The sequence below is a fragment of the Hydra vulgaris genome, chromosome 06 (assembly GCF_038396675.1).
Source record: "Hydra vulgaris chromosome 06, alternate assembly HydraT2T_AEP".
NCBI classification, from domain to species: domain Eukaryota; kingdom Metazoa; phylum Cnidaria; class Hydrozoa; order Anthoathecata; family Hydridae; genus Hydra; species Hydra vulgaris.
This window is the reverse complement of record NC_088925.1, coordinates 40,086,693-40,101,661: the sequence shown is the minus strand read 5'-3', so window position 1 is coordinate 40,101,661 and position 14,969 is coordinate 40,086,693. Positions and strand designations below refer to the sequence as shown.

At 24.3% G+C, this 14,969-nt stretch overlaps 2 protein-coding genes across 4 annotated transcripts; both read right to left on the bottom strand.

Annotated features, from left to right (window-relative positions):
* Positions 1 to 437: 437 nt before the first annotated feature.
* LOC136081848 (uncharacterized) lies at positions 438 to 10,311 on the bottom strand. Of its 2 annotated transcripts, XM_065800131.1 has the most exons (12): positions 10,178 to 10,311; positions 10,012 to 10,073; positions 9,907 to 9,931; positions 8,309 to 8,409; positions 8,187 to 8,231; positions 7,889 to 7,949; positions 7,700 to 7,761; positions 7,595 to 7,619; positions 7,172 to 7,245; positions 4,451 to 6,470; positions 4,047 to 4,253; positions 438 to 3,688 (listed from the first exon to the last, which is right to left on the bottom strand). In XM_065800131.1, exons 1-12 carry the CDS (start codon positions 10,235 to 10,237, stop codon positions 3,659 to 3,661), a joined length of 2,772 nt encoding a protein of 923 aa, XP_065656203.1. In that variant the 5' UTR covers positions 10,238 to 10,311; the 3' UTR covers positions 438 to 3,658. The 2 variants fall into 2 exon arrangements, with proteins under 2 accessions (XP_065656203.1, XP_065656204.1); XM_065800132.1 differs by lacking the exons at positions 9,907 to 9,931; positions 10,012 to 10,073; positions 10,178 to 10,311 and having other exon boundaries at positions 7,889 to 7,927; positions 8,309 to 8,395.
* A 108-nt stretch (positions 10,312 to 10,419) lies between these two features.
* Positions 10,420 to 14,658, bottom strand: LOC136081849 (uncharacterized). Of its 2 annotated transcripts, XM_065800133.1 has the most exons (15): positions 14,521 to 14,658; positions 13,910 to 13,987; positions 13,566 to 13,662; positions 13,109 to 13,274; positions 12,540 to 12,735; positions 12,365 to 12,421; positions 12,210 to 12,242; positions 12,088 to 12,120; positions 11,505 to 11,539; positions 11,227 to 11,287; positions 11,043 to 11,104; positions 10,931 to 10,955; positions 10,767 to 10,852; positions 10,667 to 10,691; positions 10,420 to 10,531 (listed from the first exon to the last, which is right to left on the bottom strand). In XM_065800133.1, the coding sequence occupies exons 2-15, from the start codon at positions 13,937 to 13,939 to the stop codon at positions 10,427 to 10,429; spliced, it is 1,011 nt and encodes a 336-aa protein (XP_065656205.1). In that variant the 5' UTR covers positions 13,940 to 13,987; positions 14,521 to 14,658; the 3' UTR covers positions 10,420 to 10,426. The 2 variants fall into 2 exon arrangements, with proteins under 2 accessions (XP_065656205.1, XP_065656206.1); XM_065800134.1 differs by lacking the exon at positions 14,521 to 14,658 and having other exon boundaries at positions 13,172 to 13,274; positions 13,910 to 14,088.
* Between the last annotated feature and the right edge of the window lie 311 nt (positions 14,659 to 14,969).

The following is a 14,969-nucleotide window of genomic DNA, read 5'->3' as shown; positions in this document are numbered from 1 at the left end:
TTCTCCAAGCTTTCCTGTCTTTGCCAAAAAATCAAAAAACTGCAAGTTTTACTAGAAGCATATCAGTCATTAAAGGGCATGCCATTCATTTTATTGGCATAAAACGTTTATCAAATATAAACTCTAACTTTTAGCGGTTTTCAAGTTAAATTTTTTTCTATTTTGTTCAAAATTGATTGACATTGCAACTTTTTTTTTTACATATTTTTAAAATTTTCTTTTAGGTTTTGTTATGTAATGTAAAAGTAACGAAACTTTGGGTAATATTTTTAGTTATGAGCAAGCTTAAACTGATATGCCAGCTGATTTTTACAACTTTTCTTTTTGAATAATTACAAAATCTGTTTGCACTGTTTTTTGCAGTAAAGTTACACACAAATGCGTATAAAAAAACTATTATTTACGAAATTAGAAATAAGCAGAAAATAAACCTTAGGTCAGATCAATTTTATTGTTTCAACTAGTAATATATACAAAATAATCAAACCCAGTCAGAACCAGGGCGGATCCAGCATATTTTTGTCTTTGAGATTTACAGCTAATTTCTTGACATGGAGCAAACTCCAAACATTTATGTGTTTACTTATGTCAAATAAGGATGCTTTGCAAAAAATGGCATGATTGGAGCCTGGAAACAAAAAAACAAAATATTTGCACCCCTACCCAAAACGTGAGAGCAACAAGTTGATGAAGTTTTCTTTTTAATATTTTTAACTTGACTTATTTTCATCAATAAATTTCATGGTAAAATATTATAGCGTTCAAATAAAGACCATATAAAGTTTAAACCCCCTCAATTTGAGGGGGTTGCAAATTTTATAGGGTCATAATTTTTGAACGCTGAGAAATTATGCTATGAAACTTATAATTTCTCGATGAATATAAGTTTAGTTGAAAATAGCTCAAAAAATATATCATCAACTTGTTGCTTTCAAGTTTGGGGTAGAAGAGGGGCGAAAATTTGTGGCCTTTTTTTTTCCAGGCTCCAATAACCGCAATTTTTTGCAAAGCATCTTTATTTTACGCAAGTATATACATATAAATGTTAGGAGTTAGTTCCATGTCTGGAAGGTAGATATCTCGACAAAAAGACAAAAATATGCTGGATCCTCCCCTGGTCAGAACACAACACATACATACATAAATACATTCGCACATGCATAAAAACATATGCAAATACAAATACATAAAAAAAACACAAATACATAAATATATATATATATATATATATATATATATATATATATATATATATATATATATATATATATATATATATATATATATATATATATATATATATATATGAAAGTGTCCACTGACTAATTCTGACTTTTCGAAAGATCGTTACTATATATTCTATAAGCTCATTCCAATATTAGCTACTCCATTCAATACAAAATTACGTCTCTTGAGAAGTTTTTTCACAACTTTGTGCTAGTATTGGTTCTTATGACCACGACACAAGCCATTAATGAAGTTTAAATTGATAGCCTTTGATAAATAATATTTTTTTTTAAATCAGGTAAATAGCAACAACAAAAAATCAAGCAAATAACAAAAAAGCCGGTAAATAGCGAAAAAAGTCAAATGAAAAAATTAAATAAAAAAATCAGGTAAATAACGAGAAAAAAAAACCCCGGTATATACCAACAAAAAACCCAGGTAAATAACAAAAAAAATCAGTTAAATAACAAATAAAACCAGTTAAATAACGAAAAAAAAATCAGTTAAATAACAAAAAACTCTGTTAAACAATAAAAAAAATTAAAAAAATCAGATAAATAGCAAAAAACCTATTAATTATCGAAAAAAACCATGTAAATAAAATTAAATAAAAATATAAGGTTAATTATAATAATAACAAAAAAATCTGTTAAACAAAGAAAAAATCTGTTAAACAAAGTAAAAAATAAAACATGCTAAATAATAAAAAAAATTAAGTAGATTGCAAAAAAATCAGTTTAAATAACGAAAGTTATCAGATAAATACTAAAAAAACCCCAGGTAAAAAATCAGACAAACAACCAGGTTAAAAACAGAAAAAAATCAGGTAAATAACAAAAAAATCTGCTGCAAAATAACGAAAGAAATCAAATAAAAAATCAGTTAAATAACAAAAAAATCAGATAAATAACAGAAAACCCAAAGTAAAAAATCAGACAAACAACCAGGTTAAAAACAGAAAAAAAATCAGGTAAATAACAAAAAAATCCGCTGAAACAACAAAAGAAATCAAATAAAAAATCAGTTAAATAACAAAAAAATCAGATAAATACCAGAAAACCCAAAGTAAAAAATCAGACAAATAACCAGGTTAAAAACAGAAAAAAAATCAGGTAAATAACAAAAATATCCGCTGAAACAACAAAAGAAATCAAATAAAAAATCAGTTAAATAACAAAAAAATCAGATAAATAACAGAAAACCCAAAGTAAAAAATCAGACAAATAACCAGGTTAAAAACAGAAAAAAAATCAGGTAAATAACAAAAATATCCGCTGAAACAACAAAAGAAATCAAATAAAAAATCAATTAAATAACAAAAAAATCAGATAAATACCAGAAAACCCAAAGTAAAAAATCAGACAAATAACCAGGTTAAAAACAGAAAAAAAATCAGGTAAATAACAAAAATATCCGCTGAAACAACAAAAGAAATCAAATAAAAAATCAGTTAAATAACAAAAAAATCAGATAAATACCAGAAAACCCAAAGTAAAAAAATCAGACAAATAACCAGGTTAAAAACAGAAAAAAAATCAGGTAAATAACAAAAATATCCGCTGAAACAACAAAAGAAATCAAATAAAAAATCAGTTAAATAACAAAAAAATCAGATAAATACCAGAAAACCCAAAGTAAAAAATCAGACAAATAACCAGGTTAAAAACAGAAAAAAAATCAGGTAAATAACAAAAATATCCGCTGAAACAACAAAAGAAATCAAATAAAAAATCAGTTCAATAACAAAAAAATCAGATAAATACCAGAAAACCCAAAGTAAAAAATCAGACAAATAACCAGGTTAAAAACAGAAAAAAAATCGGGTAAATACCAAAAAAATCTGCTGCAAAATAACGAAAAAAATCAAATAAAATATCAGTTAAATAACAAAAAAATCAGATAAATACCAGAAAACCCAAAGTTAAAAATCAGACAAATAACCGGGTTAAAAAAAAAAAAAAAAATCAGTTAATAATAAAAAAATCAACTAACGTAAAAAATGAAGCCATTAAAAAAAGTCAGGACAATAACAAAAAACAGGTAAACAACACCAACTTTAGGAAAATAACACCAAAATCAAGTAAATAACAAATAAATTTAGTAAATAGTTAAAACTTCGACAAATAAAATTCCCCACCAAAAAATCTGGGTAAGTTATAATTTATCTTTAAGATAAATTAGCCATACTTTAAAACTATAAGGTAAATAATTATAAATTTTCCAAAAAACAGGTCAACAAAAACAAACTTCAAATGGCTTAAAATAAAAATCATAGATCATAGATACAAAAATCAGCTATATGATCTAATAAAATGAAACAAATAAAAAAAATATTTAAATGTTAAAACATAACTAACAAAAATAACAAATAACAAATATTATGACTAGAAAAGTGTTTTAAGAACTTCTTGGAATGAAATCATTTTCATATTCATTGACAATTTCCATCATTTGTCTCCAACTAAAAAATTTATTATTATTTGTGAGTAAAAAAATACATGTAGAAATTAAGTTTTAATCAAAATGAGAAACTAAAATATAAATTTAAGATTACATGAGCATAAATTACAAGAGCAAAAAGTGGTAGGGAGGTTAAGAGTAACCCATAGACTTTAAACACTCCTTAGTGAAACTTGTGTTCATGTAATTTGTCTTTTAATCAATAGGATAATTTATGACCTTGAGCAACTAATTTTAAAAAAATTAAATTTTGACCTAGAAATAGTACATTCAAAAATCTAATATTATTTTTAGCCTGGGTCTCCTATACAAAAACATTAAGTAAATTATGCAAATAAATATTATAATTTAAAAGTTACTTTAATTAGGCGTTTTTTTCTTTCATAAAGAATCCGCGTTCTCAACTGCTGCCAACTATACTTTTCTAATAACAAAGAATTTTGTAAAACATTTACAATTCTTTCTTGAGTCAATGGGCCACCAGAAATAAGTTCACCACCATTTGAATGTAGAACTAATATGTGTTCTTTAGTGAACATTTTTTGCCTTTTTGGTGTAACATTGGTCTAAATGCATTAAAAAAAACATAAATTCAATTAATATATTGTATTAAACTGATAAATTCAATTAAAAACAAAATAAAATTGGGTATTTAACTTATAAATTGAGTGAAATCAGTTTAAAAGTTGGAAAAGTTACATATATAATAAATTATATATACAATAAATAATATTATTACTTTGAAAAATTACAAAATTTATACTTTTACTGCAGGTTCAAACATGCTTCTTAGTTTATCATACATCTTTTTTGGAGTAGCATTAATTCCAATTGATGGCAGTACATCCATTATCTCACTCATTGTTGGAGTTGCATGAAAAGTATTTTTCAAAATGTTTTCTTCTTGCAATGACCATTTTTTCCTATTGGTGGGAGTCATACTACCCTCTATTTCTATTTTTTTATCTAATGTATTTGAATTTGAATTTTTTGAATCCATAAAATCATGTTGAAAATAAGCGCTTATAGACTTACTGGATTTCACAGCTGTATTACGATTTTTACGACAAGTGTAATTTGTTTCTGCTGTTAAAGACGAATGCCCCATACTACCAGCAATCTCATCTTTATTTCCGATATTTTGTTCCCGTATACCGGTAGCCACAGACTTACGCAGAAGTGTAGCACAAACATTTCGTTTTCCTGAGCTTTTGTGGTAAATCCCAGCATTTTTCCACAGTGAACCAAGTCGTTCACTTATGGCACCAGACTTCATGCGATGACCAGACCACGATAAAAAAATATTTCTATATGTGGTACTTAGCTGTGAACGAACTTTATTTACAAAAACATCTAACCATTGAAACTTTTCTGGTTGGAGAACAACATACATATGACCATAGGTGCTAAATGTTTTATGATTAGCAACAGGAATAAGAAACATTCCGTCTGCATTCTTTTCAGACATCGAAAATTCATCTACTGTGATATTGGCACAGACACCAGAGCGATGAGCTGTGCCAAGTAAAATCACAAGTATCAAATGGTCTCTCATGATAGTGTACTCTGTCAGAGTTACAGGTCTTTTATTAAGAATAAAATAATTAAAAAGCTTCAAAGCTTCCTTAGCAATGTTAGACTCAAAGTATGATGAAATCTGTGATGGTGTAATAATTGATTGGTAGTCCCTTTCTTGACGATGAAAATGTTGCTTTTTGTTTTCGCGATTATATGTTTTTATCCATGTATTTAACTTTAATTTTATATCATATAAATCTGCTTTACTACATTGAGAAATTTTTAAAGATTCTTTTTCTGATAGTAAAAAATTAGAAAAATCTAGCAAAGAAAACAAATATTTTTTTATTGAGCCAGGTTTCAAAAGTTTGGATTCAAGTTTTGGAATATAGATGTCCCGTATAGTTTCAATAGTGAAAAGGTTAGAAGCATTGTTAAAATGTGCAGTGCTAACTAACTGGAAATACCTCTGGACATCTCTTACTGTTCTGCAAGCAGATTCAGATACTCGTTTGTTATCAGGTCCGACTAAAAAGTTTTTAAAATTGTTTAACAATATTTCAATATTAGCATCAAGTTGCAATATGAAATTGTCTTCAGGTATATATAATTCATCACTGTCATCATCAGAACCTGAAGTGCTTAAATCTGACTCTGAAGCTATAGTAGAAGGAATATTAGCAATATAAGGTGTAGATGAAAGATTTAAACTTACTTCACTGCTAGAAATAATATCAGTAAGAAGAGATTTTTTTTCCAAAACTATACTTTTATTTTCATTAGGCAAGGAATTTATATCACTAATGATATGACCAAAATTTATATTACTGTCTGCATGATGCAATAAGGGCATACTAATATCATTGCTAGAACAAGTAGATGCACTTTTGCTTTCAGTTAAAGAATTTTTTTTAAACAACTGTTTTGGAGAGGAAATGACATTTGGTGGCATATTATTAATATTAATTTTGCTTGCACTGTTCAATAACTTTTTGTAAAATGGATCACTAGATTTAAAATTGTGAACCCTTTTAAGATGGTTATCCATTCTTTTAACTGCAGCCATGCAATTTTGGTAAGGACACTGAAAAAGGATTTGTATATCAGAAGATCTTTTACGATGATTGAAGTAGGTAAGAGCTTTCTGTGCACTTTCTTTACTCCAAAAGTGGTTTAAGCGTTTGCTTTGTAAATGTCTTGACAAATTGACAACTTCTTTAAAACAACCATCAACAGGACATCTATATGTTTTATGTTTAAAGAGGCTGAAATAACAAAAATATTAAACTATTATTTGGTAGAGGTTAAATTTTAAAAACTTAATTGATTCCTATAATATAATTAATATTTACTTATATAAATATTTTAATTTACAAAACTTTTTGAAATAAAATCTTTATTTCTTATGACTCTTCCTGTAAAAAGTCTCAAAATCTTTAGTCAAAAATATTTCTGCACATTTTCAAGTAATTCTATAATAAAGGTCACAATTCAGACTTTTCTATATGATACAAGCACAATTTAAAGGTTTCTTTCAAAATAACTCTTTTTTTTGTTTTTCATCGGAAATTTCTTAAACACCACTAGTAAAGGTACCAAAACACTGGAATATAATATAAGTCAAAACAAAATAATAAAAGTTTCTCATTAAAGGAAGTTATGGATTATTTAAATAAAAAGATTAGCTAATTTTATCATATTAAATCAATACATATGTGCTGCTTTTAAAAATTATTTTAAAAGTGAGTTGAAATTTTTTGAGTAAATTTTAAAGCCTGTTAATCAATTGGTTTGTTTTATAAACAATGTTTTGTTCTGTCATTTATATCATGCAACATAGTTAGATCAATTGTAGATTATTAAAAAAAAAGTATAATTAACAAAATTAAAACTAATTACCTCCTCAAAAGTTCTAAAAACCGTCTAAAAAAGTGAATGTTTAAATTTTATAAAAAAATAAAATTACTTTTCAAGCGGAGTTTCTTTTTTTTTACTTTCTAGCTTTTCCACTTTATTAGTCATCACCACTATCTTACCAGTCTGCTCAAAATAAATCAAATTATTGAAAATTTTACAATTTATTTCAGTTATATGAAAACAAAGATAAATAAAGCATAGGAAACTTTAAAAACAATTAGGCAACTATAATTTTTTTAAGCATACAAACTTTGAAGGAACCCCAACATTAATAATCTTACAAACTTAATCCAAAGGAAATAACAAGAAATAACTCATTAAAAAAAATATCACCAGCAACAAAAAATAAAAATGCCAAGTTCTGATTCTGAGGTGATACAAATCATTAAATTATAAAATTAGTTAACCAATCCCTTTGTTGTTCCAAAATCTTATTCATTAAATTATATATTCGCATTAGTTAAAAAATTACCTCATATAATTCATCTTCAGAGGATCTAAAAAATTTGTTTCTTTTATTATTATGCTGTTCAACAACACATTACAAGGACACTATCTCAAAAATTAACATTCATACATTTCACAGAGAGTTCCAGGTGAATAAATCTTCTGTTCATTATTTAAATATGCTTCACAAGTCTGCACATAAATTTTGCCATTACAATTAATAATTTTATAAAGTAAAATTTAATATAATTATTGCCAAATAAAATATTTGATACGAAAAAAAACAACAACAACAAAAAAAACAACGCATATTTAATACTTTTGTTGTTTCCTTCATGCACATAGAATTACTATTGCCCTGATAAAAATGATTCATAAAGCTAAAAAATAAATAAATATATATATATATATATATATATATATATATATATATATATATATATATATATATATATATATATATATATATATATATATATATATATATATATATATATATATATATATATATATATATATATATATATGTGTATATATACAAGATTTTTACAGATGATAATTTATTGAGACATAAAAATCTATGTTTGTAAAAAAGATTAATAAAAAACAATAACAACTTGTTAAACTCAAGCCTGTAATCTTCACCCAAAATTTCCACAATCCTAAATTGTAAAAAAAAGTATTAACAAACTTAAACTATAAATAAATAAATAAAATATTTATAATTAATTAGGTTTACTTTGAATCATGAGAGCGTTTTTCCAGATCTATGGGAAGGTTTCTATTTTGTTCAGTAGACACAGTATAGTTTATTCTTTCAATGCCTTCGTTTAGTAAAAACTAATTTTAAAAAAGTGATATATATATATATATATATATATATATATATATATATATATATATATATATATATATATATACATACATACATATACAGTGGTGTGAAAAATATTAGAATCCTTAAAAAATTTTACTGCATTTTCAGTTTAAAGCATGGGTGTTAAGGTTTTTTTTAAAAGTCTAATAAAAAAAAAAAAAAAATTTTGTTATATTACTAGTTACATTTGTACAATGAAACATAAAATATTAACTATTTTATTAAAAGTTTTTTAAATTTAGGGCAAGTTTGCATAATTTTAATTATTTTTAAAAATACACATAAATAATAATTTGGTGGCTATTTTTATATATTTTATCTTTACTAGTAAGTTTTAAATGATGGCAGATAAGTACCATTAAGACACTTTAAACAGATGACAAATATTCTATGATACATAGTACAAGTACAACTTCAAGACCAATGCCACTGCCTTAATTAAAGCAAAAGTTAGAGCCAAAGTCTTAATAAAATTTTACTTCAATTTTATTTTAAGACTGTTAAAATAGTAGTTTACAGTTAGTAAGTTTACACTATCCAAAAAACTTTATGTAGCTGAAACTTACCCTAAAATCCTCAGATTTTAGATTAAAAGTTGATCACAATAGCATCTGTCATATTATTTTGATTGGCTTAGTGCAAGAAAAACAAAGATAATATCAATACTTCTAACAGTTGTGTAAAGTTCTATCTAATCAATCAGGTTTATTTTTGTGACCAAGCAAGTAGCCACTGCCAAATAAAAACACAAATGTCTTTAGTAGGATATTATATGGCCTGCCATTAGTAGAACACAGTATAGACAAACAGAATTTGTTATGGCTTAACATTCCTTAAAATTTTTTATGGCCTAACATTCCTTAAAATTCCAGTTTGGAGCAAACCAAGTTGAATCACATTATTTTATCGCATTCATTCTTCTGTGCAACAACAATTTTACTCAATTTTACTTATTTTTTCTTATATGCAACCTAGACCTTTAAAAAATAGAGTTCCTAATTTAAACTGTTTGCTACATTAGTTATCCAGAACATTTGTCATATGATCTACTTAACAATAACCCTGATAAAAAATTTTCAATCTTCTGTGGCCTTGAAGTTCATCAGATTTGAATTCAATCTAAAGTTTAAAAATAGTTAATATTCAGAGAGCTTCACGGCATTAACAAACTTGCAAAATCTCATTGATTTTGCTTTAATTAATATTTGGAAAATAAAAATGTTTATGACCCTAAAATTTAAAAAATGTGTCTAAAATTTAAAAAACAACAACACTAAAACATGTTGAAAAATTTGTTAAACTAAATTGTGTATTAATGAAGTGTTTGATTTAAAAATTATAAAGAATTTACAAATTATTTTTCACTAAGTCATTTTTTTATGGTTTTTACGTTGTTGATTCTAATATTTTTGACAACACTGTGTTTATGTATTATTACAAACACAAATTATAAAAATTACCTCATCAATTCTATCTTTAGAGGCTCTAAAGAATATCACTATTATTAATTAGAAAATCAGAAAATTAATAAACTATTTCAAAAAAATTTATTATTTCAAATTTACCTTTCAAGAAGAGTGTCAGGTAAAGAAATATTAGCATCATACTTTAATTCTTTTTTGCAAGACTGGACAAAAAAATTGAAGATATATTTAATTAATTAATTTTACCAAGCAATATAATTTTATTGAATAAAATATTTGATAGAAAAATACAGCAATTATAACATACCAATACTTTTGTTGTTTCCTCCCTTTTCATAGTGTTTTCATTGGGATGCATTTGATTCATATAAGTAAAAAATTGATCTTTTATTAGAAAAAGTGTATTGAAAAGAAAAGTATTAAAAAAGATAGGAAGCTGTTTTAATAACTTTACACAAAAGTTCTACATTTTTATAATATAAATTTTAAAACTTAAGTTAAAAAAGAAATTTACAATTAAAAAAAAAACTTTAAAAAATTAATTGTTAATTTCGGTTTACTTGGACCCATGAGGACTTTCTTCTAAACCTATATGATGGTTTCCATTGTTCTCATTAGACACCATAAAAGTAGTTTTTTCTATTCCAATGGTTGGCAAACACTTATTTTAAAATGAATTATATATATATATATATATATATATATATATATATATATATATATATATATATATATATATATATATATATATAAACACACATACAAACATATAAATATAAAAACTCAAATTAATTACCTCCTCAACACTGATTTTAAAAGATCTAAAAATTATTTAGCTTGTTAATAGAATAATTTTCAGTAAAAAGGTTACAAGCTAAAGAACTTAATAAAATTACTCTTGAATCACATTATCGGAGTTCGCTTTTTTTTGCTTCATTGTCTTGATCTCTTTTATATCAATCATTAGGTTTTTCTTTTCACTCTGCACATAAAATCAGTGTGGCATTTTAATTTATATTTATTGCATCCTTTTAAACAAAAATAAAATTATCAAAACTACCTCATCAATTTTTTCTTCAGTGGGTCTAAAGAATGTCACTTTCATAATTAGTTAGTGACAGAAAACAATTGAAGAACAACTATTTTAAAAATAACTAATTTTTAAATTTTACCTTACAAGAAGAATGTCAGATAAAGAAACCATTGGTTCGTACTCTAATTCTAGTTTGCAAGACTAGACATAAATATATGAGATATTGACTAATTTGATTATTTAACATTGATTAATTAATTATCCCAAGCAATATAATTTAAATGAATAAAACATTGTAAACAAAAATACAACTGATGTAATACCAATACTTCTTCTGATTCCTTGAATAACACAGCCGGGGGCTGACGCAATTGATTCATTAAACTATAAAATTGATCAATAAGTAGAAAAAGCAAATCAATGGTAAAGGAGAATTAACAAAAATAGCTTAATTCAAAAAATAAAATATTTTTTAACTCAAGTCTGACATATTCACCCAAAATTTCGATATCTGTCAATATTAAGTTCAAGCTTTGTTAAAAAAAAAAAGTAATAAACTATAACAAAAAATTAGAAAATAAGTGAGACTAAATTTGGTTACTTTGTTGCAAGAGAACTTTCTTTCAAACCTACATCCTGAAAGAAAGAAATATTTTATAAAAATAAGTTTATGTTTTTATAAAATTTTTATAAATAAAACCCAAAAATTTCTGAATAATTACTTTTAAAGAAAGCTGAAAAATTTTAACTAACTGAAATATATATACACACATATATGTGTGTATATATATTTATATATACACACATATTTTGTATGTGTATATATACACACACACACAAAATTTATTTTTCTTTATTTTTTTCTTAATTTAGCTTTAAGCTAATGGCTTTCTTAATTTCTATGAAATATTTAATATATTTTTCATAAGACTGAAAAAAGCTAGAAAAAAAAACTTTTTGGAAATCTGGAAAAATTGAAAGTTTAAAAAAACCCAGATTTTTGGATAAATCTAGAAAATTTTTTGCAACTCTTTTCTTTTCAAAAAAAAAACAGTTTTTATTTATATCTAGGCATTTGAGGGAAAAAATATAAAGTAAATGCTAAATATGATTTATTTAAATTTTATTCATAATAGTTTTCAAATAAATTTTAAATTATTTGAAAAAGCTGACAATAAAAATACCTCTAACTGATTAGAACTTGAACACAACAAAACCTTTAAAGCAATTTTATTTTAAAATGTTTAAAAAAAATAATATATAAGTATAGAAAATTTATCTATAATAAATGCACAAATACACAAACCTCTGACACCTTTGTCAAATGTTGTTTAAGAGGCTGAAAGTGAAATGAAACAAAAATTAATAAATAAATTTTATTAACTTTTACGCTCTTAAAAGAATTATTTACTAAATGAAAACAACTAGGTTGTTAAAATACAAAAAGTATTTAGAGTAAACCTTTCCAAGTAATGAATTTCTCAAGTCATTAACTGTTAATGGTTTTAAATAGTCTCTCTAGATAAGATAAATTTTTGATTAGGATGTAGAAAATCTTAAGCAACAAAATTAATAATCTTAAACTAAATCTATTTATGAAAACAAACAAAAAATGCATAAACTACAAAAAATTTACAGAATCTCTCCATTTTTGATTGATTTTGTCTCCATAATCATATCGCAGCTCAGTATTCAAAGGAATGAAACATTTGGAAAAAAACATAAGGCGATACTTTCCTTCCACCAAACAACATTTTGGCCTACAGTTTGAAAACTTTTCAGCTGAATCGTTAATAAAACGTCCAAAAGACAATGAAAAAGTGGCATCAATGCTAAATTTCATTATAAAATTATAATATCAAAAATCATTTGAATTTTAGACATAGAAACACCGAATGTTGATAAGATTCTCACCCAATAACAATAATATTAATAATAAAACATAATAATAATAGTTTACGAAAGTTATTTTTCAACAGCCTATTAAACATAATGTAACTTAATAAAATTCAGCTTCTTGAACTTGAGTTTTCTTCAATAAATAAAATTATTTTTTCAAATTATTAAAAGCAATAGTTTAATTATTTATCACATAAAACTTAATTAAGTTTAACACAAATATTAAGGAGATTATTATAAGGAACCTTTCAATATTTATCATCAATTATCATTATAAAAAATTATATTGTCAAAAAAATTACATACCTCACTCTTTCAGAGCCAAAATCTACATCATAAATAAAACAACCTTTTTTTTCCATAAAATACTTTTTGTGACGCAGTTTTGCTTCCACACGAGATATAACTTCACCTTTATATTCTAATAAAACTTCGTTAGCTTCAAAATCTCTTTTGGTAAAAATCCCATAACCTAATATATTACATCTCAAAATATATGTAAAGTATTTGAAAAGAAAACTAATATGTCCTTTAACATTAAAGGACATGCTATAACATGTTATAAGAACATGTTATAACACGTTAAAGGACATGTTATAACACATTTTAAAATATTTTTAGATAACACTAGGATTATTTTTATCTGTTCACTTAAGATATTTACAAGTTATGATAAATAAACATAAATGTAAAATAAAATATAAAATACTAAATATTATGCTTGTTATAAAATAATTAACATATTATAAAAAATGAAACAAACCAATTTTATTATCAATGAACAACTTTTTAAAATGCTGTGATTCATCTCTTTCGCAAGCATATACTAACTTTTGTTTGGCTGAAACTTCAGATCCTCTCTAAATATTATACAGATATCAATATCTATTTCAACTAATCTTAAATGTGAAAAACTAAAAACTATTCAGTTTTTATTGGGAATGTGTATATTCTGTAACTGTATATATAATATAAAAAACTTTTTTTGGTTTATATTATATATATATATATATATATATATATATATATATATATATATATATATATATATATATATATATATATATATATATATATATATATATATATATATTTAAGGAACTTTACCTTTTCATATGATTTCACAATTTTGTCCATGATATAAACTGTTTAATTTAAAAACTTTTTCTTACTAAACTTCAACTGCTAAATATAAGCAAAAAATAATATTTATAATGTGTTTATGATATTATTAGAAACACATTATAAATATTATTTTTTATTTATTATTATTATTGCTTAACATTAATAAGCAATACTAACAATAAACATTAATAATGTTGTAGAATGGAAACAGTTAGATTTTCTCCAGATTTATTATTGAAGATTGTTTGGGTTATTTAAATTAAAGGCAGTTGCATGAAAAAAAAATTATTTATAATAGGGACAATCGAACAAAAATATATATAATATAGCAATAAACATCATAAAACAGTCAAAATATTATTAAAAATTAACGCAAAACTTTTAAGAATATCTTGATCCAAATTCATCTGAATCTATAACAATTAAATAAATATACAAACACATGTATCTTGCTGAAATTCCAAGAAAATAACTTTTATTTTAAGCGATTAAACTTATTCAAATAAATAAAAAAATAAAAAACGTGTAACAAATAAAAAAAAGGTTTTTGATTTTCTTTTAAGAATTCTTCAAAATAATTAAATAATAATTACCTTTAGCCGGTAGCGAAAACGGTAAATATTAGGTAGAGAAAGCACTAAATTGTAGTAAAAGCACAAAGCGGTAGAAATAGCACAAACGTTAAATGTAGTGAAAGCACAATACGGTAGAAAAAAAACATTGCGTAGAAAAAGCACAAAAAAAAAGCGTAGAGAAAGCACAAATCTGTAGCGAAAGCACATATCGCGTAGAAAAAGCACAAACTACGCGTAGAGAAAGCACAATTGAGATTATTATTATTACTGTTATTATTGTTATTGTTATTGTTGTTATTATTATTATTACTAAGATTAATTGTATATAAATAAACTATTTTTTTAAGGTATTTACTTGAGATTAGTATTTCAATACTATTTGTAAATAGCCGTGAAAATTTATTTTCAGAATATATATGATTGATTGATTGATTGATTGATTGATTCCCATAAATCAATCTATAATG

Bases quoted from the DNA above. Each gene is read 5' to 3' on its own strand.
- LOC136081848 (XM_065800131.1), bottom strand. From the start codon at position 10,237: ATGAATCAAATGCATCCCAATGAAAACACTATGAAAAGGGAGGAAACA. The intron at 7,950-8,186 runs GTTGTTATTGTT...TTTATTTTTTAG, and splicing joins TACAGGCTTGAGTTTAACAA to CTTTATGAATCATTTTTATC. The intron at 6,471-7,171 runs GTAATTTTATTT...TTGTTATTTCAG, and splicing joins AAAGAAACTCCGCTTGAAAA to CCTCTTTAAACATAAAACAT.
- LOC136081849 (XM_065800133.1), bottom strand. From the start codon at position 13,939: ATGGACAAAATTGTGAAATCATATGAAAAG. The intron at 12,422-12,539 runs GTAAATTTTTTG...TATCTTATCTAG, and splicing joins ATCAAAAATGGAGAGATTCT to AGAGACTATTTAAAACCATT. The intron at 12,121-12,209 runs GTTTGTGTATTT...ATTGCTTTAAAG, and splicing joins ATTTGACAAAGGTGTCAGAG to GTTTTGTTGTGTTCAAGTTC.